Source organism: Penicillium vulpinum (assembly GCF_028829585.1).
Source record: "Penicillium vulpinum strain IBT 29486 chromosome Unknown utg000004l_segment0_segment0, whole genome shotgun sequence".
NCBI classification, from domain to species: Eukaryota; Fungi; Ascomycota; class Eurotiomycetes; order Eurotiales; family Aspergillaceae; genus Penicillium; species Penicillium vulpinum.
In genome coordinates, this window is record NW_026643244.1 from 3,347,754 (window position 1) to 3,371,841 (window position 24,088).

The 24,088-nt window shown below is 47.0% G+C and overlaps 8 protein-coding genes across 8 annotated transcripts, besides 2 other annotated features; 5 read left to right on the forward strand and 3 right to left on the reverse strand.

Moving 5' to 3' along the window:
• Positions 1-43: 43 nt before the first annotated feature.
• N7479_009744 (ankyrin repeat domain-containing protein) lies at positions 44-1,231 on the forward strand (the record flags this gene model as incomplete). Its single annotated transcript, XM_057257437.1, has 1 exon — positions 44-1,231. The coding sequence occupies one exon, from the start codon at positions 44-46 to the stop codon at positions 1,229-1,231; it is 1,188 nt and encodes a 395-aa protein (XP_057104895.1).
• Positions 1,232-3,210: 1,979 nt separating this feature from the next.
• Positions 3,211-3,876, forward strand: N7479_009745 (putative vacuolar transporter chaperon Vtc1; the record flags this gene model as incomplete). The annotated part of the gene is made up of 2 exons (XM_057257438.1): positions 3,211-3,244; positions 3,530-3,876. 2 exons carry the CDS (start codon positions 3,211-3,213, stop codon positions 3,874-3,876), a joined length of 381 nt encoding a protein of 126 aa, XP_057104896.1.
• Positions 3,877-8,079: 4,203 nt separating this feature from the next.
• N7479_009746 (uncharacterized protein) lies at positions 8,080-8,472 on the forward strand (the record flags this gene model as incomplete). The annotated part of the gene is made up of 1 exon (XM_057257439.1): positions 8,080-8,472. One exon carries the CDS (start codon positions 8,080-8,082, stop codon positions 8,470-8,472), a length of 393 nt encoding a protein of 130 aa, XP_057104897.1.
• Positions 8,473-9,928: 1,456 nt separating this feature from the next.
• Positions 9,929-11,953, forward strand: N7479_009747 (uncharacterized protein; the record flags this gene model as incomplete). The annotated part of the gene is made up of 1 exon (XM_057257440.1): positions 9,929-11,953. The coding sequence occupies one exon, from the start codon at positions 9,929-9,931 to the stop codon at positions 11,951-11,953; it is 2,025 nt and encodes a 674-aa protein (XP_057104898.1).
• Positions 11,954-13,264: 1,311 nt separating this feature from the next.
• N7479_009748 (uncharacterized protein) lies at positions 13,265-14,456 on the reverse strand (the record flags this gene model as incomplete). Its single annotated transcript, XM_057257441.1, has 2 exons — positions 13,265-13,934; positions 13,993-14,456. The coding sequence occupies 2 exons, from the start codon at positions 14,454-14,456 to the stop codon at positions 13,265-13,267; spliced, it is 1,134 nt and encodes a 377-aa protein (XP_057104899.1).
• A 268-nt stretch (positions 14,457-14,724) lies between these two features.
• Positions 14,725-14,999: a sequence feature (Protein overlapping with rRNA (N7479_009749, KAJ5951336.1) was converted to a misc_feature.).
• An 80-nt stretch (positions 15,000-15,079) lies between these two features.
• Positions 15,080-16,658: a sequence feature (Protein overlapping with rRNA (N7479_009749, KAJ5951336.1) was converted to a misc_feature.).
• Positions 16,659-17,113: 455 nt separating this feature from the next.
• Positions 17,114-19,494, forward strand: N7479_009750 (uncharacterized protein; the record flags this gene model as incomplete). Its single annotated transcript, XM_057257443.1, has 2 exons — positions 17,114-17,980; positions 18,049-19,494. The coding sequence occupies 2 exons, from the start codon at positions 17,114-17,116 to the stop codon at positions 19,492-19,494; spliced, it is 2,313 nt and encodes a 770-aa protein (XP_057104901.1).
• Positions 19,495-19,877: 383 nt separating this feature from the next.
• Positions 19,878-21,478, reverse strand: N7479_009751 (glycoside hydrolase family 76 protein; the record flags this gene model as incomplete). The annotated part of the gene is made up of 4 exons (XM_057257444.1): positions 19,878-20,456; positions 20,545-21,018; positions 21,071-21,312; positions 21,379-21,478. The coding sequence occupies 4 exons, from the start codon at positions 21,476-21,478 to the stop codon at positions 19,878-19,880; spliced, it is 1,395 nt and encodes a 464-aa protein (XP_057104902.1).
• Positions 21,479-22,906: 1,428 nt separating this feature from the next.
• Positions 22,907-23,818, reverse strand: N7479_009752 (uncharacterized protein; the record flags this gene model as incomplete). Its single annotated transcript, XM_057257445.1, has 3 exons — positions 22,907-23,461; positions 23,528-23,706; positions 23,770-23,818. 3 exons carry the CDS (start codon positions 23,816-23,818, stop codon positions 22,907-22,909), a joined length of 783 nt encoding a protein of 260 aa, XP_057104903.1.
• Between the last annotated feature and the right edge of the window lie 270 nt (positions 23,819-24,088).

Below are 24,088 nucleotides of genomic sequence, written 5' to 3' on the forward strand. Positions count from 1 at the left end.
CTCCAAAATAACGTTGGAAACCTCAGCGCACTCCACAAACATCATGTCTCAATTAGACTCCCTACCAACAGAAATCCTCCTCTCAGTTGCGCAATACCTCCCCACCCAAAAAAACTTCAGCGCCTTCGTCCGAACCACAAGAAGGACATACACAGTCCTTCAAACATACCTATACAAAAACAACATCAACAACCATGGCAGCACCGCCCTCATCTGGGCCGCTAAGCACGGCTACACAACCCTCGCGAAAAAGCTGCTCGATGCAGGCGCCAGCATAAGCGTCCTCAAATCCCACTCAAACCACCTTAGAAGCCCCACCACCAACGTCTGTATTTCGGGGAGCGCTCTCTCCCTTGCAGCCCGTGGCTCACACATAGAAACACTCGCCTGTCTACTCGCCGAGACAAGGCCAGACAGAAGATGGTATCACGACCAGCTGGGCGAGGCGCTTCACTACGGTGCAATTCCAGCCCATAGCGAAGAGGCTGTAAAATTGCTACTTCGATATAACGCTTCCATGGAGCCAGGGGGTGGCGTTCTGCGATATTCCTCGGCACTTAACGCTGCTGTTGATTCACGTTGGCCTGTTATTGTACCGGTCTTGTTGGAGGCTGGTGCTTGTCACGGACAGGGTGACTTGCATACCCCGCTCGAGCGCGCGATTCACACGGACCAGCCGGAGCTCGTGGATATATTCCTTGGGATTGGGATGCGCCTTGTGAATGATGCAGCATTGTGTGTTATTGCGGAGCAGAATAATCAAACTCTGTTAAATGTGTTTGTTGAGGCGGGATTGGAGATTGATATGTGTTGGCAGGGGGCATTTTTTGCGGCTGTGAAGTGTGGACAGTGTAAGATGGTGGAAGTGTTGATTGAGAAGGGGGTGAACCCGCATTTAACGCAGGATGTGTTTCTGAGTAATTATGAACGTCCGCGATATAGTGCTATTGGGGTTTCTGTTTATTTTAAGCGTCTGGATGTTTTGAAGCTGTTGCTTAAGAAGGGGGTGCGTGCTGAATGGAGTGATCTTGTAATGGCGCAGGAATCAAGTTTCAAGAAAGCGGTGGCTCTTTTGTCAAAATGCGACTTTGAAGATGTACCAGAGAAGGAGAATTTGCGGGTTTTTATGGAAAAAAAGTTGAGAGAGAGGCAGGTTACAGAACCAGGGTACAAGGGCCTTGAGATACAGGGCAAGTTAAGGACAGGTGGAGGATATTTTTACGATAAATAGGCTACGAGGAAGGCAGATCCGGTGGAAATACTATTGACTGGGCTCTTGACGAAAAGGGAAGAGAGGAAGAGAGGGGAGATCTAGCTATTACTCCTGAGTCCTGCGGAATCGGAGTCACGTATGAAGCACGCAACTCTTGTGGTCCCTGAGGGATGCTAGGGCCTAATGTATATACCGCTGCAATCACAAACACACGTTCTGTTTGTCCTTATGATCTTTCGGCCTAGTAGTTAAATGCTCTCATATATATTCAATTCGATAGGTTCGAGGACTAGCGCGCTGCTATATATTGGAGGAAATCGCCTATATCGGGTGTTCCCCTATAAAGGAACGCGTATGGCCTGGAGAGACGCTTTAATTGGTGCAAACAACCAGTTCCTCGCAGGTCTCAAAGAGAAGTAGATGAAAACACATTGTATTGGGAGATGGTTACCTCAGCTTGCGTATTGGTATTCCACTCCTGGGAATACCAGAAAGCATCGCTCAGACTGTGGAGGTCAATTTATTTCGGAATTATAGACTGAATTCAGCAAAATCCTTGTGGTAAAGCGTAATCTATTAACAACCTATCATCCTCCAGCCGACGGGCACAAAAAGGCCATACTCATCATATATAGTTATGAGTGGTGAATACAGCTCACTTCGTTTATGAAGCCACAGTATAACTGCTCAAACATAGTTTGGGAGATGACTGCCCTCTTAGTATATTATTGAGCTGTTAGCAATCAGGCAAAACAGCAACAACGACGCTATGTTCTCTAATTTTGTGCAATGTGTAGTCGTTCGTGGTATTTATTAACCCTAGTACATATGTATCAACCCTTCGGTTGTTAATCAATAAACTCTTGCGGGGCAACATTATACGGCGAGTCTTGCACAAATCTAGCTCGCAATGTAATTAGCAAGATCTAACATGCCCACCTCTCAAGAGGCAAGGTCCGGGGGGGGGATTATTGTACTGTCTAGGTTAAAGCCACATTAGTGTCGTTCTCTGTTCTACGGAGGATAGGCCTAATATCGTGGCAATCAAAAATCACTTTCTGGCCCAGTCCAAAGCTCTTCCACTAGAGAATTACTATTTGTACAGCGCCTTGTTAATTTTCCCCTGCTTTAAACAGATATGTCCTATATATAAGCAGCACGGGCAGATTTTATATTTCCCGTGGGCAACGTGCGCAAGTCCAGCCCAGATGGGCTATAAAGGTAGTAAAAGTGGGCCTAGTGATATTCTAGACCCTTTATTCTCGGAGCCAGTGAAAATTGGTTTGGAAGTCTTTTATATAGCCTCGGTTCCGACCCATTTTTTTTTTCTTCGGGGCAATATCGGGAAAAGATGTAAAGGGTCTGGGTAGATGTATATGTTGTAGATGCGATGCTGAGTCGTATATTGTACATTTTATCTCCCAAATTCACTGATTCGGAGGATATTCGGATGGTATAGGTGCACTAATAGCAATCCCTTGTTGGTTAGTCGCGTGCCCCATTTCTCGGAGCATTGACATTTGCTATACAGGGCCAAGAGAGAAGAGAAATAAGAAGTGGAACTATCAAGTAGCACGGAGTACTCCGTATGTAGTATTTTTTCCCTGTCCAGGATTCTCAGGCCTTTTTTATAGTGCAACTTGTAGTCAAAGTCAGTATACACAGTTTTCCTAGCAGTTTTCTATATATATAGAAATACAAGCTTTATATGAGAATGACATATTTAATCTAAAACCAATTACTCAATTAGGTCAAGCCCTATGAAGACCCGCCCGTGGACGCTACTTAGTCACCTGATTTTCTCATCAAATCGTAGACGCACGTGCAAAAGAGCTGTATCCCGCTAGTCCCAGAACGGAAGAAGACATTTGGGTTCTTGGCTTTTCAACTCTTGAAGCCTCTCGCTATTGATTTCCCTTTCCCCTTGAATTGAGTCTGGATTTTTCTCCTGATTCTTTTTTTCTATCTCCAATAACTTCACATCTTTACATCCGAAAATGTCCAGCCAACCTCTCCTCCAAACTGCTCCGGGTAAGTCCGACAACACATCCGATCTCAGCTTGACAGCTCAGCGCGAGAGACAATTCCACCTGGTCTCGCTCCAATCACTGTGGTGTTGGATTGCAGCGATTCTGCTTCTCTGGGCTGGTGGCTATTATAGCGGTGTTGGTTGACGTGCGATTGTTACGCCACCTGACAGCGATAACAGTCACAGCTCAGGAGAAGCAGAAAGATCGCACCCCCATCCCATTCCAACCCCCACACCACAACATTCCTCCAATCTCTACCCCGAACCCATCTAACATCATCCACCAGGCAAGCGCATCGCCCTCCCAACCAGAGTCGAGCCCAAAGTCTTCTTCGCCAATGAGCGCACCTTCCTCTCATGGCTTAACTTCACCGTCATCTTGGGCGGTCTAGCCGTCGGTCTCCTTAACTTTGGCGATCGCATCGGTCGCATCTCCGCAGCCCTCTTCACCGTCATTGCCATGGGCGCAATGATCTACGCCCTAGTGACATTCCATTGGCGGGCGCAAAGCATCCGTCGGCGCGGGCAAAGCGGTATTGATGATCGATTCGGCCCCACAATCCTCGCCATTGCCCTGCTCGCCGCTGTCGTTGTTAACTTCATCTTGCGCATTAGAGATGGGCAGATGAACTAGAATGTGTCCGGATGGTGGATAAAATTGTTTTTTCTTGTTTGTTTGATGGTGATTTTGGATCGGGGTTTTAATTTCTCCCGTTCGGCCATCTGAATACTACCTATACCATTGATTCTGTTGGCTCATCATCGTTGGCCCATTATCGTTCGTTCACTGTTTATTTTTTTTTTCGACAGCTATGTCGGTTTCATGTATTCATTTGGCGTATTTTGGTCTGCTTTATGCTTATGAGGCCAGAATGCCTTTCACGTCCATATACTCGAGTCGAGTGTCCGTCTTTTTTTTATATTGCAATTGGCGTTTTTGGGGATTGTGCTTGTCTGACAAGCAAAAAAGAACGAACGATGAACTCGAATTGAATTGAATCGTGTTATCTGTATCTATACACTCTCTCAAACGCACGCGCAATTTTCCCTCCCCATTAACATATCCCTGGATAGACTCAACAAAGTTCCAATAACTGGTTTAATCTTGACTAGCAAAAGTAGCATCACTGGAAAATGTTGTTGTTTAGAACGCGTTACCCTACGTAAACAAACTACTGCCAAACCGACCTTTGATCATCACCTGTCGGAGCGCAAGCACATTGATTACTACGACCAGCCCCCCGAGGTCCATCAATGGGTCGCTTACCAACAAAAGTGGAAGCTTCCCGAGATCCCATCTATGCCTTTCGAACCCCTCGCATTGAACACGAATAATCACTTCTAAACCACCCAAACCAATTGGATAATGGTCACATCAAACACAAGATTGCTCCTCTGCTCGAAAACCACCAACCACCAAACTGGTTCGATGTTGGTTGGTATTTGATCTACCTTGCTACAGCTAGGCTTATATCAGGGCTGATAAAGTGTGTTGGTTAAGATATCTGTTTTGTCGAGTTGGTTGGTCAGGGTTTAATGACGCTGTTGGATATATATCACAGCGGGTAGGGCGCTAAGGAGTGTTGAGAGGACAGTGCGCATTAGACTTAGTTATTAGCCCTCGAGAGGAAAGACAGTTGGCGATAAGCGATTCGCTTTAACAATAGCGGAAGCAGGGGATATTGTTTTCATTGGATTGTTCAACTTCGGGACGGAGTTAAGAGATTTTTATATATGTTCATATGCATATGTACTTTGTAGTATGCATATGAGTATGTACTCCACGACAACACGAGGTACGTAAGTAGTACATTGATAAACTAGTTACCACATGAACAGCCAAGTTTCCCACGCGTGCCTAATCCAAGCGACACGCTGGAATGCAGGAGTGGGAAACGTGGAAGACTGCCTAGCACACATTCACATATTGTGTTTAGTACGTTGTACACAGTACTCTGCGAGCTGGGCTACGTGTAAACATTTGGCAGACCCCATGATAGTCAGGGATGAGCGAGACCAGTGTACGGAGTACTTTGTATATTAAATGAAGAGAAAGGGTGTGTGAGTTAGAAATTGAAAATATGATTTAGGGTTACTGTGATCAGCATTGTAAATTGGCATAAGATCCCGTATCAACGGGTTGACTCGAGTTAAGTTCAATGTTAAAAAAATGATATGGATGGTTAAAAATATACTAGTTAGGAGTACGGAGTACATAGTTAGTTATGGAGCAGTAATTTAGTAATGTACACTATAAATAGGGGTAATATATAGTGGCTACGATATGCTCCGTACACTTTATCGGCACAGATATAGTTCAAGAACCTGGGGAAACAGCCCTGGAGAATTGCCCCTGTTCTCTCCCGGTTCGATGATGTTCCACAACTTTCCATTTGCTTTCTCAGCCACATCTGACCTGTAAGGAGTATATTTGTACTCCGTACGATCTGTAAGATCAGTACGATTAGTACTTTTGTATCCACATGCAATTGAGGCGCAGTCAGAACCTGTTTACACCCGGTTCGCGCCCCACACCCTGCAAGTTTTATAGATAGTATAGGATCTGATTTGTTGGGGATCTTCTAGATCGTAGACACAACTGGCTTAGGCACCAGAAACAGGGCAAGGACCAGGCCGTTATAGCCTTGGCATGCACGAATGGGGTCGGTCAGAGTTGCTTGTTGGGTAGTATATTGGTATGTTGGGTATCAGCCGTATACATCCGAATGGATGGTAAATAGAAAATCGGTGGATAAGTACTTTGTACTCCGTAGATAGATGAATACATAACATGGGTAAATTACGCAGGTGTATCGCGGTCAGGGGTCGAATGCGGTTTTTATAGTATTGGTGCCTGAATATGCCTCGTTTTCGACCGCCTTCTCACACCGCTCTATACAGTGTATTGTAAACGAAGCTCCCACATTGAAGCTATTCCCACTATACAAATCTCCGAAATTGCTCATTTCTGGGCGTTGAAGTCCCCCGACCGAGTACAATCCCTTATCTGATGATGATGAAGCTATTCATACTTATATAAATCCTCAAATTTAACATTCTCTAGCGTTAAAGCCCTCTGATCGTCCAAATAACTATTTTCTCAACAATTTAAACCGATCATACATATCGCCAATCTCATCAGCCTACCCCGACCTTGTACTGTCGCTATCTTCATCAATCTACAGAAGTAAGGGAATCCTAGGATTTGTATGAGTGCCAATAGCGTCGCACTTGTTGCCCATTTTTTAAGGCGCTTATCTTGTTGACCTTAAAGGATTTGAAGAATGGATTCCCGAGGTCAAGTACTTTGCTTACTACAGCATGTGTTATACCCGTCTACATGTAGGTAGTAATCCAGGCTCCTAAAAAATCTTTGGACACCATAACTACAAAAAACCGCATCCGACCCCTGGCCACGATACACCTGCGTAGTAATTAGTTTAAATAGAACAATGTGATTCAATATTCTTATAACGAATCAATGTCTTATAAGTATAAAAATAGAATCGAATAAATAATGTACGACGTGTCGCAGATATTTGAGACGAGTATGAATGACCCTTGAGTCCTTCTTAACATGCACCCCACGTTCTATATATTCACACTAGACGTCCACAGAGCGCCTATAATGGTCTATGGAGCGCGGTAAGAACTGGTTTGGATGTCTTTCGAATACCCTAGCACAGCAGATCTAAAATCGCATAGAATTGGATGGTCTTCGTCTTTCAACATTCTGATATTTTGACATTCAGGTATTCGAACAGATTTCCGGTTGGACGAGTTAAGGGGCCTCTATTTCCCCCTAGCCGGGGTAAAATACCGCAGTAGTGACGGAAACATGTGAGAGGACGAATGAATTTCTCGTGCAAAAATTCTGTGATTGACGAAGGTAGAAAATCACAATCGGCTGCGTATTTTTGGTTCATACTATGTAGCAGTATGTATTGGAGTTCAGCCCGCGGATGCGAATTTTCCGATCAGGGTGCCGCCGTTTTATGAGACTCGGAGTCCTGCTCACCGAATATCCTGGGATGTATCTAAATAGCTTTGATGTGTTAGAACAACTTACATATGAGATGTCGAGAGCATTTTCACTACCTAATACATCCATAGCGAACAGATACCGAAGACTGCTCTATGACATATGATATACATAACTGTTCCTCTACCTCAGCCCAAAATTTGACTGATGATGAAGATCGACGTCAGGCGTGAGTTGAATCATTTCTTTAGTTCATTATTTAGGACCAATGAATTCCTTTTTAATCTTTGCATCTCTAAAGATATCTAAAATGAGTTCACGATATTCCCCAAGCATCTTTCCACCGAGACGTCAATGGCCGAAGATGCCTCCCCAAATCGTATTCTTCATGTTCACGACCCTTCAGGCCATAGATGCGGTTTGCTTTGCGCTGAGTTGTAAATACACGCTCGCTTTTTACCTTGAACTCCTCGAGAGACGCGGAAGGACTATGCCTGTGGCACCCCAGCCGATGTTCCTGGGCGTGAAAATCTTCCCATGGATTAAAATATATCTACTTCGCCGACTCCAAAATTCCCGCTGGAAATTTTGCGCTCAATGCTGGATGCTTCATCCACGGTCCATTTGGAATATACAGCCGTTCTGGAGGCTGGACCATAAGGTGTGCTCTTATGGCTGCAACACACTTGGCAGTCGGAAGTGCTATTGCCGTACGCCGGTGAAGTTGATATGTGTCCTTGTAGCATCCTCAATATACACCACAAGCTACAATTGATCTCTCTATGCCATTATCAGACCGTTGATTCTAAAGGTGGTTTTCAACACCTGACAAACCGCAGCTGCAAATGCATTGAGATGTTACAGCACACATGTACCTTCACCGCAAATCCCGTTGCACAGGTTCAAATTAACGTCTCGTTCTCATTCGGCTGCCGAGACCAGAGCCTACGCATGCGTACTCGTATGCTATTCGATTTCACAAATTCAACCCCTTCGCAGCTGGAAGACTTTTGGAACGAGCGGCGTCATATATGTGTGCGTGAAAACACTGGGAAGTGGGTTGACAGCTTTTTCCGCGAAGCCGGGTATCTTTTCGGCGGAGAGCAGGATTGGAAGCCCTGTCAATGGTTTAGTTGGGATGTGAGTGATGAAGGACCACTGGAGATCACCTTGAACCGCGATCTGGGGAAGCGTGAATGGCCAAGCAGGAGCTGGATTCGGAACTGCCGCAAATTCCCCAAGTTTTGATGCTCTCCTTTTCCAATTCTTTTTTCTTCTTTCTTTTACTATGATCTGTGGTTTCAAAATAAATGGACGATCAAACATTTCTATCGTAATGTTGTATAGCCTGATTGCCTTGCACATTCTAGGAAATAATTTCATTGGCGTCTCTTTTCTCTGTGTCAGCGCCAGACGAACGTGGCTCATATACTGGAAGGTCTCGCATATGGGTACTGGTGTCACATGACATTCTCGGGTACAATACCCTGTTTTCATACAGTATTACAGTGACTTTTTTTTTAACACACAGCCCCACACCCCCTTGATTATATAATATAATGCCAGTCAAAAACCTACATAAATTCATACCATGAATCTAGTATGGTGTATACTATGTAAAACCCCTGGCTCTCAATAATAGCTTCCACCCAGTGTGGTATTGGCGCAGAGAGATACACCTGATACCACAGCTTTGCTTTATCATATACCTGCTGCGCAGTAGCCACAAAAATCTCCTTAGTGTCAGTGTTTTGTATATACAGTTTTCTATACGTTTTAGGTAGGTGGTATATTCCTATACTGGCGGTGAGCTAGGTAGGGTAATAGGTGTGTTAAAAACATCATTATATCCACTGACTGTATGGTCTGTAAGATCAGTACGATTAGTACTTTTGTATCTATATACAATTGAGGCGCAGTCAGAACCTGTTTATACCCGGTTCGCCGCCCCCTGTAAGTTTTATATAGGATTTGATTTGTTGGGGATCTTCTAGATCGTAGACACAACTGGCTTAGCCACTAGAAACAGGGTAAGGTCTAGGCCGTTATAGCCTTGGTATACACGAATAGGGTCGGTCAGAGTTGCTTATTGGGTATATTGGTATATTGGGTATCAGCCGTATATTTCCGAATGAATACATGTAGTGAATAGAAAATCGGTGAATAGGTACTTTGTAGATAGATGAATATATAACATACATATGTAGGTAAATAGTCTAAATAGAACAATGTGAATAAATATTCTTATAACGAAAATCAATGTCTTATAAGTATAGAAATAGAATCAAATAAATAAATAAATTATGACGTGTCGCAGATATTTGAGACTGATCCAAAGGTACATGATCTGCCCATATAATTAGTATTAGAACAACAAGTATCACATCATAACTCCACTCCCTTCCCCCCCCCCCCCCCAGGCACCTTTCTCTCCCATTCTTCCCATTCTCTTATTCTTCTCTCCCCTTTCTTCCCCTTTCTCTTTCTTTTCCTATTGATCTCTTCCCCCTTCTTTCCATTTTCCCCCTATTCACTATTTTCCCATTCTCTTTCTTGTACTCATCCTCCATCTTATTAATAGATTTTTTCTGCCTTCCGTAATCACCGGTCGCGCAGTCGACGTCCATTCCTTTTCCGTAATAAACTTGGAACGCATGGACCATCTGCCACCTAATCCAAAACCATCTCTATGCACTCACATGGCATGTTTCGCCTGCTTCCCTGGCCCTCTGCTATAGGGAATAAAGTGGAAGAGGTCAAAATGCTGGCCCCAAACTGCACAGACATCAATACTCTGCTGCCCCAGCTCAAGCGCAAACGCTCCGACTCCGACGCGACCGATGCGCCCGCGCCGACGAAAGTCTGTTCGGATTCGATTTCTACGCGCCCATCTCCGGCCGTGATCGCAACTGACTCGGTCTCGGTCGCTCCAACCCCCTCTACTCCAACTACCTCTTCAAACTCACCGGTCACGTCCACGCGACAGCCGGCGCAGGCCGCCGTCGTCGCCAGACCTAGTGTGACCCGACTTCGGGAAACTATCACCGCCCAGCTGAGCTTGGAGGTGTTGCTTAAGCACAACGAACTTCGCCTTATTGACCAGGAAATTGCCAAGTGTCAAGTCGCTCTGGAACAGCTGCGACGTTGTGGCGAAATCCCTTATCCCGGATCCCGTGTTACGGGTGTCTCGCCGGATGTGAGCTCGGGAGCGGGCGCGTCAGTGCTGGCACCTGGAAATGGTCCGGCTCCGATGTCGCCTGCTCCCTGGGGTGTAACGGAAGGCCCTTACGCCCGTCACTACGCACGGTGGTTGATTCCCGACCCTCGCTTCGACGGTGGTGAGGTCGACTCTGGGATGCTAGCAGGTTCGCTGGTTGAGGGTCGATCGACGCGTGGGAATCCTGGCGAGATGGGTATGCTTGCAGGCAAGACTCGCCCCCAGCGAGGCTCGACTGGCGCCAAGCATACCGCATTGTCGACTGGCTACCCTGTCGTCAAGGAGAAGTCCGGGCCGATGCTCATTCGGCGCAAGTCGGATGGTGTCCTGGTCAAGCTGGTCTGTCTGGACTGCCGGCGCGATAACTTCTCCAGCACTCAGGGATTTATTAACCACTGTCGGATTGCGCACAACCGCAACTTCGCCAGCCACGACGCTGCTGCCATGGCGTGTGGTCAATCTGTTCAGGTGGACGATGCCGGGATTGTGGTCGGTGGCTCTGCTGAGCCCACTGCTAATCCAACAACCCCAGGCTACGTGCACCCTCTGATCCGCTCTACCCACGTTGCTACGACCCCTTGGAAATCTCTTCATACGCCCGCCAAAGACCTTGTCACTCCCCGCAAACCGACTACGGCTGCCACATCCGCTGTTGCCACTCCTCCCTCGACTGCTGAACCGGCCTACCGACGACGCTCCGAGCCCATCCGACAGCCTCCGAACCCACAATTTTTGGCTTCACCTGCCACTCCTCATCTGTCCGCTCTCATGAAATCACGTGGTGCTGGTCTAGACATGGAAAAGCTGGTAGAAGAATCCCGAAAGCCTGTAGATCTTAGTGGTCTCTTCGACGATGACTCGGAAACCGATGACTCTCGTGTGCCGTCCGCGGGAGTCAGCCATGCATCCCTTGGTGCTCGCGCCGGTCGCCAGCCTATGCGCATGCCTGTTGGTCAAACCCCTGGAGAGTCCGAGAGCCGAAAGGCCCTCGACCGCGCACACAGTCCGCCCATGGAACAAGCAACTCCGTCGCGCCCCAAGACCTTTTTGGAGCTTTCGCTTGCTGGCCAGTCTCAGGCCCGGGAATCTGACAGCCTGGATCATCAAACCCTCAGTCCTCATGCCATCGAATCTAACCAAGCCCCCAGCTTGGTCAGTGATGATGAAGATGATTATGAGGCAGCCTCTGACTCCGACAGCCCTGCTTCATCCGAAGCAGATGAGCAGGAGCAGGAGTTCCGCCACATCCAGGTCGAGGATGACGAGCGTGCCGCTGCCCCGTCAGCTGCCGCTGAAGCCAAGCCAGGACCGTCCCTCGCGAGTCCTGCGCCGCAACCCGGGCCACCTCTGTCCCAGCCATTGAAGCGCAGTCGCTCCAAGAAGATCTCCTCCATTGTCCCATTCAGTGACGACGACAATCAGCACGTGGGCTATCTCCATTCCACCTCCGCGGAGAATGCTGCCAAGGCTAAGCGTGCCGCCGAGCGCAAGCCCAATCCTTCTAAGCGGTAAACCCGCAAATCAATACTTATTATATGAAAAAAAACTACCCAAAAACTTTGGGGTACAACACCCTAATATTAACTTATGCGCCCATCCGATCTGTACTGCCACTGTTTACTCAGTGCCGTTGCCGTTCCGACCTCTCATCTCTTCTCTTGCCCGGCCCTCCCTTCAACGGTAGACATTGTGTCTCCTCCTACTTCTCTCTCCACCCTTCACCATATCCTCTACTTCTCCCTACACCTACCCGTCATGTCGAAACACAATTCACTGGAATAACCGGCCATCTTGACGATGGCCCGTGACGCATGAATTGCATGATGATCTGACGACTTTCTTCTGTCTCCCCCCTATCACCATTTTTATTCTTGTGATGCATGCGTCTCTCCTGTATCTGATATCTGCTTTTAATCAAGACTTGACGGCCATGAATTTGTACATAGCGATGAGTTTGAAAAACAAAACAATGCGACTGGTTTGGCATAGAAGAGTGGTTCTGAATAATTCAACTTGAATATGTACGAAGTAGTAAATATCGTAACCAGGGTTAACAGGGGCAGATTGTGTGTTATCTACAACGGTGCACTTTACTAGGTACATAAATATCTCTTATCCCTAAGTAATCAATCATATGCAAGGCACATAGTACGGAATGTATGTACCTAGACCTAGTACATACTTTGTACTACAGATCTACAACTAGATCTGCACCATTTCACCCTCAAATCGTCTCCACTAAGCTCCAGCCGCGCGTGGCTCAAACAAGACACCTATGTATATTAAGCGTTATGAATGAAGTGAAGATGGCGCATTATTCGTATAGGGACTTGGAGACACTGTATTTGGTACTTAGGATTGGGGGGAGCTGGATTTTGGAGGATCTAGGAAGGATTAGGCGATGGAGTTCGACTGGGGTAAATTGTATGTACGACTTGCCAGGGGCTTCGACGTAGAAATGGCTATAAAAAGCAGGACGATTTTGAAAGCAATTAACCTGGTTTTATTGACAAAGTGAAGCAAAGCAAGTCAAACATATCCCCATATCAAGCCAGAGGTCACTGCGTCGAGTCACTCCTCTAAATTTCCGATACAGGTAGCGGAAAACATGTAAAATGTACTTTTCCATTGCAGTGTCTTTTAGTTAATGTTATCATATCAGAAACGTGATATCTTCACACATAGGATAATACAATGTATTTTCGGATATCTTGTTGGATGCCTTTTGAAATGCCTTTCTGTCGTTTCATTTTACATTTTGAAACATGAACATAGGTGACCGCAGAATGCATGCGGTGAAAATCTCATAATATACAGATTTTATCACTTAGCTTCTTGCTTAATCCTCTTGCTGCGCCTCGTGCCAAGCTCACCAGAATCGCTCTTTGATTCCTTTGGTAGCTGGCTATTCGCCGACTCCATATCTTTCACAATATTTATACCAGTCTCGTGATCTTGACTAGCATAGTAATCTGAGAAAGCGATATTGCGAAGCACATAAGCAGCCCTCTCAATATCGATAAAAGATACAAGTCCATCTCCAGGCTGCTCTCCAGCGCCGCTGTTTAGCCGTGCCCGTAGCTCCTGTGACGCATTCCATAGATCTCGATACTCATTTATATTGTACTTGGCAATCAACTCCCCATTGGGCTTCTTATGTTTAGAAGGCTTCTGCTCCTTGGAACCCGGGCCCTCTGGGAAATCCATCAGACATAGCCAAAGGTACACATCGTCGCTGTAAAAGGGGACTTGTTTCTTAGCATCACCAAAGACCGTAGCAATAGATAAAATCAAAGACGCAGTAGCTGGACCGACACCACGGATAGGCGCAGTGAGGGCGTCCAGACTGGCTTTAGGGAACGCTTCGTTTGGCGCAACCACAGGATCCACTTCTGGCAGGGCGGCAAAAGCCGTAGATGTAGACTTGGTGATCGTCGCGACTGGGTTGCTTTTGATCATTCCCATGAGCATGGGGCGGGAGACTCCATGTTTCCTATAAGTAAGTTAGACAAGATCCGAACCTATAACACTTCTAGGTGATTATTACTCACGTCTTCCATTCCATGATATCAATTAACTCTTCTTTGAGCAAATGCGCCCCTTCCGGCCCACTTGCTTTCTGGCCATTCTCATTCGCCCGCTCCGCGATGATTTTGGGCAGAGCTTCATATCGCCACCGGTCAAGCTGGAGGAACTTATCCGTCTCTTCGAGAATGTGCTTCTCCTCGGAGGGATCGAGCTCTGCCTTCGTCGTCGGCGCTGCGCTGGTCTTCGTCTCCGCCTTGCGCTTTGATCCCTTGCTCGCTTTAGACTGCAGCTTTAGCGTCATCTTGCCGCGGTGCACTCGCTCTACCGTTGAAGGGTAGTGAGACAGTAGGTTGCGGAAGGTTTTGAGGGTGATATGGTGCGGGTGGAATGATACATTTTGTTTGTTGTCATCCTCGCCGTCATTGGAGTGGTCTTGGCTTTTCTCAGAGTGGACATGTAGTGTCCTTGCTTTTGTTTCCCTGACCATAGCGGAGGATTGCTAATGCAAGGCAATTCCAACCTGGACAAGTCTGTTTTTGCGGAGACGTTTGACCTAGCAAGATGAGGGTGCAGGTATTGGAACCTGGTTCCAAGGAAGCTTCGTCTATATAAGCTGTTATCGTAAGGGCTGATAAGCTATTGTAACGCTAGTGTTATATACTGTATTTTATTTTGTAATGCGTAATTTAATATAATAAATTACAGATATAAAACTTCAAGATTGGTCTACGATGATGTGGAATATCATACATAACTCATAGGCTTCGTGGACGGCAAAAAACAAAAACATACAACAGTGAGGATTCGCTGGTGGTCACCCACCCAACTACTAACTCACCGGCGTGTGGCTTAAGTACGGCTGAGCGGACGGGAAGCCCTGTTTTCCACACCCTATGGTCGTATGTACCGGATATAGTAATAGACAAAAACATAAAGTACAAATGGATAGCTGATGGGGAGAGAACAGATGAGTGAACGCTGCTATAACGTTGGGCGATTAGGGGCGAGAACGGTGAGTGCAAAATTGCAACTGCTAACAATAAGGCCATAAGCGTACAAAAATCACGAAAACTTATAGTATGAAGCTTTCAAACCGATATCACGGATTACCTCTTTTCTGCGCAGCTTTGGCGATTGTGCGTGGAGAGAAAGAAAACATCCATATAGCCCACTGAAAGATCAAGAGCAAAGTAGGAAATTGAGATAGTTGGCTGGCGAGATCTTCCAAGTCATTTCCTGTATGCTTTCGACTGACATTGACTGATTTTGACGTCGCCATCGTCTGAGTTCGGGATATTTCCCCTCTTATCTCACTATTCTGCTGTGTTTCATTTAGGGGTGGCAGACATTGTGACATAATATCGCCTGTATTACTACCGTTTAAGGTGGATGATCCAGAAGGCCAGCTAGAAGCCATCATTTCTACATCGCCAGCAGATGTCGGGATTGACGTTGTTCTTCCGCGGTGCGAACTAGATGGTATCATTTTTGGTGATCTGTGAGCGAGCATAGCCGCTGAGGGTTGATGATCATTGCTTCGTGGCTCATCTTCAACCATCTCCTCTAAGGCTGGCGCTAGGTCGTCAAAGGCTTGTGGTGTATCCTGCTGGAACGATATAGGCATGGAGTCGGGTAGCTGCACGCGAATATTCTCCATATTGAGGCGCTCCATGCTTAGTGACAAGCCCTGCGCAATCCGATCCAGTCGCCGCGTCTGGTTTGTTGTCTTATCTGGGTAAACGCGTATCAGCGCGGTGCCCTGGTCCTTTTTTGTCTTTGATGGAAATCTGAACAGTTGTTTCATGTTTCCTTTGAACTGCTCCGATCTTCGTTGAAGTTTGCCTTGAATATCGATCCTTATGTAGAATGGCTCCATGTCATGCTCAAAAGCAAATGCAGTATGGATCACACTGCTATGCTGGGATTGGGCTTGGTTGTCATCTTCGTTAAGTTCCCACTTCATTGTACGGTAAACGCTCGGTTCGGGATTAGGGCGCCTGTGATTGCGTCGTGGTCTTGAGCTGCCGATTGCGGAATAAGTGTGCTGGGATTGAGTTCCCGAGAGCACCTTTCCAGTGAAAGTCCATTGACTGGTTTGTTCAATGGACTTTTCATGGTCGTATCCCACACCTCCTCCGCCTTGCCCGAGAACATTTATTTCAGGTGTGAAACGCTGGGTCTCTTTGATCGTTACTTGAGTAGGCTTTCCCGCGAGTTCATGGGGACCGTAGTAGGGAGTGACTTGGAGGCAGCGCCTTGATCGTGTTGTTAAATCACTAACAGTATCCACGGTCGCTGGCGCCAGATACCCCGTGGAATCTTCAGCCAAACCGTGATCTGAATCTTGTGTAGGATGTCTTAATCGTGGCCGTGTTCTGGAAACCGTCTGTTTACGTTCTCTGTGTGGCTCTATATCCGACTCCTCCATAGTGATAGCAACCACTGCACTTGTCAGCTGGCAGTCTTTTGGCTGATCGAAGGTCAAGTCCATGTAAAGCACTGCAGCGGGGGTGTTCCCACCACCAAGGACGCCCCATTGAGTTTTTGAGAGGCGAAATCGACAATCAATTTGGACACGACCCATTTCATGGGAGCAAAGACTTGCATTAGATAAATGATCCAATGTGCTGAAGGTAGGGCCGCATTTGCGGGCGAATCGAGCGGGTCGATGAGGCCTCTGGGTATTCATGATTTTATGTGTATTCGTTTTCAATTGACGGAATCAAAGAGAAAGAAAGAAAGAAAGAAGAAGAAGAAGAACGCCCAGGAATGGTAAGGAAGGAATGACATCTGGGACATAATCCCTTAACTCTTATTTCAGGCACCCATGATCCATGTAGTTGAGGCGCCCGGGGTTACTGGTTGAGCATGGATCGTCACTGGAAGATACACAGCCGCGAGGGTATTTTTACGAGGTTTGCGCTATGAGGTGGTGGCTGAGACTGGGGGGCAGTGTCACCGTGCAGAACGCCATTATTATTATTTATATCACTCTCTCTCTCTCTCTCTCAAATAGCATTATCATTGTGGGCTTGCGCAACACTATTAATACTACTTTGGTATATTAAAGTTGTACCTTGCTGGGAAATATTCTCTCATTCTTTTACGGGCGTTTGATACTAAGCATAAGCATCATCGGCCAGTATGCTCGAAGTCACCGTAGATGGATCTGGTAATGAAAATGAAAACGGTACCAAAAGCGCCAACGACAATCACCACCACTACCGGAGTTTCAGAGCTCGGGAGCGCCGCCACCCAATGGACTGGCAAGAAGATGGGCCATCAGAGCTTCCACTCGCGCGAATTGAGCGACAGGGCCGAACACGCAGTCGTACGGACTCACCTTCCACTGCCAAACGCAGTCCCTCTTTCCGCCGTCGACGACCAGAATATATTCTATCATCAGATGATGAGCCGGAATACTCAGAAACGGATGTTTCGTTTTCTAACAGACCAAGGCACCTGAGGTCCTCGGCACAGAGCCATCATCCTTTCAATACATTGCCCACTGAAGCTTCACTACCGCATATACAGGCAACCTTGAGTTCTGATTCGCAAAAGGACATCACCTTGCATTTTGACCTGGATTTTGCGGATGATATCGAAGGGCATTTAGAGGAACTAGCGCGGCTGAAACGACTTGGCCACTTTCACGATGCAGTGGATTATTTCGCAATTAATCTAGAACAACATCTCAACCTCCCCCTTGTAATAATAGAATATGCGGACTTATTACAGGAACAGGGAGCATATCGGGAATTACTTGACTTACAGTCGCGTGGCATCCTAGAGCTACCCCAGAAAATGGGCTCTGGGGACACCCCAAAACTGTACATCTGGCACTTGGATGTAATTCAAAAACATGCAAAAAGTGCTTTTGAGGGGCTATCAAAGCGGGATATATCTGAAGGCACGATACCACAAATCCTTGAACATGTGGAGCAGTGGCTGTCCTTCCGACTTTCCAACTATCTTGATCAGAAGCCGGCTGACCCGGTGGATTGGACAGAGGTAGGAACCCATTGAGATGGGTCAAATGAGATGATTGACATAATTTGTTGACTCTGCCATTTTAACAGCTTCAACTTTTCCGGAAATTTCTCGATCTTTTGTCAAACACATACATTAACGATGTCTTGCCTCCGGATCGACCGTTGTGGACAGGTATCTACGACGATTTGCTAGAAGGCGAACGTATCTGGGACATCTCTGATGTGATTCTCTCTATGATCAATATGTACGAGCCGCAGCAGGTACTCATTGATCTGTTCAATGATCCTTTCGATCACGACACGCCAGAAGAAGACCAAGATCCACTTGCAAGACTACTTGAGGATCTGGAAAGTGACGAGTATGATGAATTGACCGAGCTGGCTATCTTGAGTATTTTGGTTGGGCTGACCTATGCAATCGAATCGAGTGATATGCCAAAGAACGAACAAATAATCACAGCCCGGCGATGTTTGCAGCATGCCAGTCTTCATGCCAGGCTTGTCGAGGAACAGAGTCCAGAGCTGACTAGGTCGCGGCCATATCTGCTTTACATTCTGGCCAAGGAACAGTTTCAACGCTGCTGGGGTGGCAATCGTTCATCTATGCGAGAAAGAAGACGGCCCGCGGTATATACCACCGGAATGGCGTGTGCAGTGGGTGGTATACCAAGTTATATCCCCGTCGAAGCTGAGAATCCAGGATGGCCATCCCCAGACCCAAAATTCCCACCCAATCGTGTGTTAGAAGATATCTTGCAATCTGCGCGCGAGCTTGGGGACTACGAAGTGGAGGCGGTATGTCTGATGGAGCTTATTTGCCGAGTGGAAGACCCGAAGCCACTACTTGATCAACTAGAGCGACTGCGCAAGAGCACGCAAGGATATTATACAAGCTACATCCAGACATGCATCTCACGGTATTTGTTGGTCAACGATAAAACTTCTGCTCAAAACCTCCTGTGGGATTTAGAGCAATCAACTTCCCGGCTTTGCACTGTCCCTGGGAAGGACGCTTTCCCGCCCTTTCGTTGGAATGAGCTCAAAGTCAAAAACGCGCTACATCTCACTCTTTCTGGACCTGGTAGGGATACGCACGAAACCATGCATTTGGCCAACGCCCTTCTTGATGATCATCGGGGGTTCCGGAGTTCCCCGTATACAAGATATCTTCGTTTTGAGGATGAAGAATATCCTCATATAGAGGTCGCTGGACCTTCTCGACCTGGCATTCGAGATAGGAAAATAAGCAGAACAATTCGGGGGGACAGGTCTTGGATACCCCGCAATGCCGCCGAGATGAATTTTGAGCAGAATACCAGAGTATCCAATCTGGAGCAGGCAATTCAGAAAGACAAGCAACAACTAGAAAGACCGCGCCCGCCGGGAGAACAGTGCACAGATCTGGTTGTGGCGAGTAAAAGGGGGTTGGCGAAGGATGAATATGAGAGAGAGTTCGACGATGTCTCGAATTCCAAAATGGTTTGGGCCAACGATCGGACTGCCCTGACCAAGAAGATCCAAGCTCAGACATAAGACAAACAGGACGAAGGCAGGTTTTTGCCTCAACATATAATGGAGATATTGAGAGTAGATGCTGAAGAGCATGAGGGATGAAGTGGGCACTCTTAAGAGCTTTATTGATGTGGAATTGTATGGCAACTCATATATAACCTGGAGGTTTTATTTATGATAATATATGAACTTCTATGACCTACCTCAAGTATTTCTATTCTAATACTACAGAGGAGATCCAGGCCCTAGGTGTGATAGTACACCGACTAATTCAGGTACTAAAGCACCCGACTTGATACATTTAGAATAAGGATAGGTTGGTACAATATTTGAAGCACTCTATAAGCAAAAAGACGATGTTGCAGATCGAATGTACAAAGTAGACTCTCATTCTAGGCTCTCGCTCAGGGGTTACTAAGCAAAAATATCACCCCGCCTATCGTACCAGCCACGAAAACCACTACCAGGATTCCAGCTCCTGCTTTGTCTGCCGTGGTGATAGGGGGTAACGGTGCAGGCGCCGCACTTTGCCTAGTACCAGCACTTGGGTCGCTTGTGGCATTTCCTCCCGTTGCTGTCGAGACTGGTTTTGAGGATGAGCCTAGAAATTTCACCATAATAGCACTCATCATCTGACTACCACTGATTGCATTCTCCATTTGGTTTTGCCCATCATACCCGCCATACCAGCGGTTACCACAGAGGTTTTGGTTGTCGCCAGTGCATGAGTTTGCAGCACCCACGGCAGAAACTTCGAGTTTTGGTAGGATCTTCTCCGCGAGAGAAGGGATGATCAGTGCAATATCTGCAAGCCATGACACTGTAAGACCTTTGAAAAGTGGGCCATTTGCGTCTTTATAACACTCGCCCGAAGCTTCGCATCGCCAGTCTGTGATCACACCTCCGTGTTGGGGTAGGAAAAATGTAGTAAACAAGGCGTCCATTAGATTGTTTGTAATGTTAAGCCATTTAGTATCGTTAGACTAAAACGAGGTCTGTCATTAGCATGTCAAAACAAGATGTGTAACTCTGGGTTGTTAGACGAGTGGGGAATAAAAGAACAATACTGACATAGGCATACATATATGCAGCACCAGACAGATATGTACCATAGTTGTAGGTCCACCGGGTGTGATCAGGAAGACTGCAGCCATTGGGGCCCCCAGTGCCTTCTCTGACACTATCCGCGACTTCCCATGTTTTATTATTGACCAGATTCACGGCGGTGGACCAGTCCCAGACTTTCTCGGCCCACACAGCAAAATTTTCCTTTTGTGTATACCAAGCGAGACGTGCAGCGAGCATAAAAAAGCCCCCGTTTGAAACCGCGTTCTTCATGGTATAACCGCTTTGCCATATTTCCTTCTGCCAGCGAAGACCACCTCCGCAAATAGTCGTATCCCACCCCTTTCCATTTGGTGCTACCTGGCTGTTGAAAACACCCTGTGCAAGGGTGAGCCAGGTGTCACCAGTTGGACGATTCGGAAATTTATACTCTGCTGCAGTGATTGCCGCAAGGCCCCAGAACATTTGGTCGTCGTTTCCCTATAGAACGGTCAGAATGGCGACTACATACTCACTCGGAATGGACACTTACTACGCCTACCGCCCACGAAGGTATGTAGTCTCCGTTCGCTCCTCCCTGGTGTTGCATCCCGACGCTGACTTCCTCGTTATAGGTTGTGTCATTCGTGGCATGCCAATAATTGAGACATGCCAGAAACAAAGCAGCTCCTGTCCACCAGGATCTTGAGATGAAACCCGGGTTGTCTGTCCCGTTTTCTTTGTACCATGTCATCATGTTGTAGGCGGCGGTGCTCCCGGCATCTTTGATCGATTCTACTCATTGAAAAGATAATGCAATTAGCAATTTAGCCTTCGGGGCGATATGAACATATCTCTTACCCTGATTGTTAATATCCAGGTTAAGCGCGTAGACATGAGTAGTAAGCGGTAGAATGCGCAAGGCCGCAATGGCAATATGCCCCGCACCTTGAAACCTCATTATCCTCAGGACGACCGCAGCTGCCGAGAAGGGCTAATGGAGCGATTCTTTTCTCGCCGGTGCTGTGTTGTTAAAGACAAGGAACTCGGTTGAACCTGATCAGGAAATTGGTCAGCCTAAAAGTAAGCGAAGCGAAGCATCAACCGTGTCGGTCGATTTCATTGGAGTGACTCAAGGAAGTGGGACCACTGGGATGGGGCAAAAACCCCGAGCATGTGTTCAATAAAATGATTCGTTGATTGGTTAATATACGGGGGCTTTAGGGGCTCCTATCATGTCCACACACAACCAGTCTTACCCCCTAACCTCCGAACGTGCTGTCCCCCACAACGGTCGCGCAGCGCTAACCGTGCAACCGTTACGATTTGCATAATCTCCCATTTGGTGTTATTTCCCACTACGATAGCAAGTCCGATGCAAGGAAGCGCCATGTATGCAGGGTGTAGGCTCTTCGGCCAGGTACCTTGCCAAGCGTTCGGATAGACCCCACAACTCAGTTAACAGTGTCAGCACTGCAAAGAACATAACTGGCCATGTGAATGACAAACTCCATTATGATATTAATTTCCCTTGGAGCAGCTGAATACAGTACGTAGTCTTACGTCTCATATTTCTCGACGTGTTCATGAAATAGTATACCACGTGGCGGAGTCTACGGATCTACTCTCGGCCCGTGGTGGTCCACGGGCCGCCCGGATGATCTTGTCATTTCTGGGCAGGAACATAATAAATGCGATAAATTACAACTTGATATCTCAACAACGGCCGTTTATATAACGATTTCCCTATAGACTAATGCTCTTTAGGTAATTTCTAGCTTCTCTCGCGAGTTTGGGAAATATATATGACTTTGTGATTGTAGTATATATACTTCTGACTTTTAGCACTGTAATTTTTAATACTGTAATGATGCACCTCTTCGATATTTTTAAGATTGCTACATAGTATTTAAAATTCTTATCAATAGCTATCTGTAGGTAATGAAATCAAACAAAAACGTGGTTGTTGAGATATCAAGTTGCAATTAATCGCATTTACTATGTGTTTGGGGGGTGGCCGGCTCGGTGGTGTGGCCGGCTCGGTAGTGAAATACGTTATATGCACTCGCAAAGTGGTCGATTGATGCTAGAGCCTATGCAAACCAAAAAGTGTTCTAAAAACGTACTCCGTTATCAGCCGCTGCTACTATGTGGACAGGGTGTTGAATAGTAAACTGACTAATAACAACATATCATAAATAACGCTAGTAAATATGCCCTCTTTGATCGACACCTTTGTTCCTCGTGGTCTCTATCCCGCTCCACCACTGAATCCTCACCCACATGTCCTCCGTACAAACTGCGATATTTTATCCACCAAAAAAGTACATCAATAATATGGGGCATTTTTAATAATCGGCAGAATTGTATATAATAATGGGTGTAGGTCTCATTTTGGAGTGGTCGTTGCTCTCACCGAGATTGAGCTCGAGGAAGCCGGGGTCGTCGTAGCCGTTGGTCCGGGTTTTGTGGAGCAGCTTCCTGTGACCGTCGTTTGGGCTATCGCGGTCCAGTCTGTGTATGACGGGTTGGGCGCATTTTTCAGCGTAGCCGCCCAGAGGTTGTGCCCATTGTCGTGGAAACTGAGGGTGATATCAGAGGGACAGCCGGGGTTCCCGGGAGCGGGAAAGGCCTGGACCCATCCTAAGTCAACCAGACCCGCGCTCGTGGAGGCGTTTCCACTCGCACTGCCCTGAGTCCACTGCAGACAGTTTGAGCATCTGAATATCAAGGCGTAGTGTGTTGCATTGATGGTGGACGAGATTTGGGTTAGCTCGGCATTCCCAGTATAGGCGTCCGGCATGTGGTAGCCTGTGGTGTAACGGAAGGACGTGAGAATGGATCCGCCATAAGGGTAGGCCAGCAAGAGAAGAGAATCGGTCATTGTGCCCCCGAGCGAAACACCACACCAACCGGTGGAGGTAGCATTCTGCGAGGAACATAACTGCGAGACTGCTTAGTAAAAATGACAAGCAGAGTGGAAATTACAAAGGTGGACAGAGTCACGCACCAAGTAGCCGATAAATTCGGTAGCGTCTGTGGTGAGAGCATCAGATGGCAGGGCGATGCCAAAAGTGAACCCTCCCTTGGTCAAGCTCTCCGAAACAGTCCAAGTATCAAAGGTGATATCTGTATCCGGGTCCGTGTATGCCACCGGAGTCCCGCTCTGGGCCATAGATGTTGACAAGACTGGATTCGACCAGGTCAGCTAGCAATTCACCCATCTCTCAGCAGGAAGAGGCAAGAGCTTACACGGCATAATGGCCGCAACTGCGGCAAAAGCATGGGCAAAAAGTCTCATCTTGCTATTCAGCTTATGACTTCAATCGCAGTGTCTAGCACGCCAGTATCAGGAGAGATTTGCGTGCGACCACAAACGGGGTTAATAGGCATCTTTAATGTCGAGCACCACTGGGGCCTCCCCGCAAGACCGATGCCTGATAGATCTGCTAGACGTCACTCTTCATCCCTGCCCCTTTTGTAACCTTGATCCACCACCCGAGGACAGACAAAGATCGACAGCCGGCAGCATCATATGGGAGGGTTGCTTAATCGGGCTGACCTTGCATTA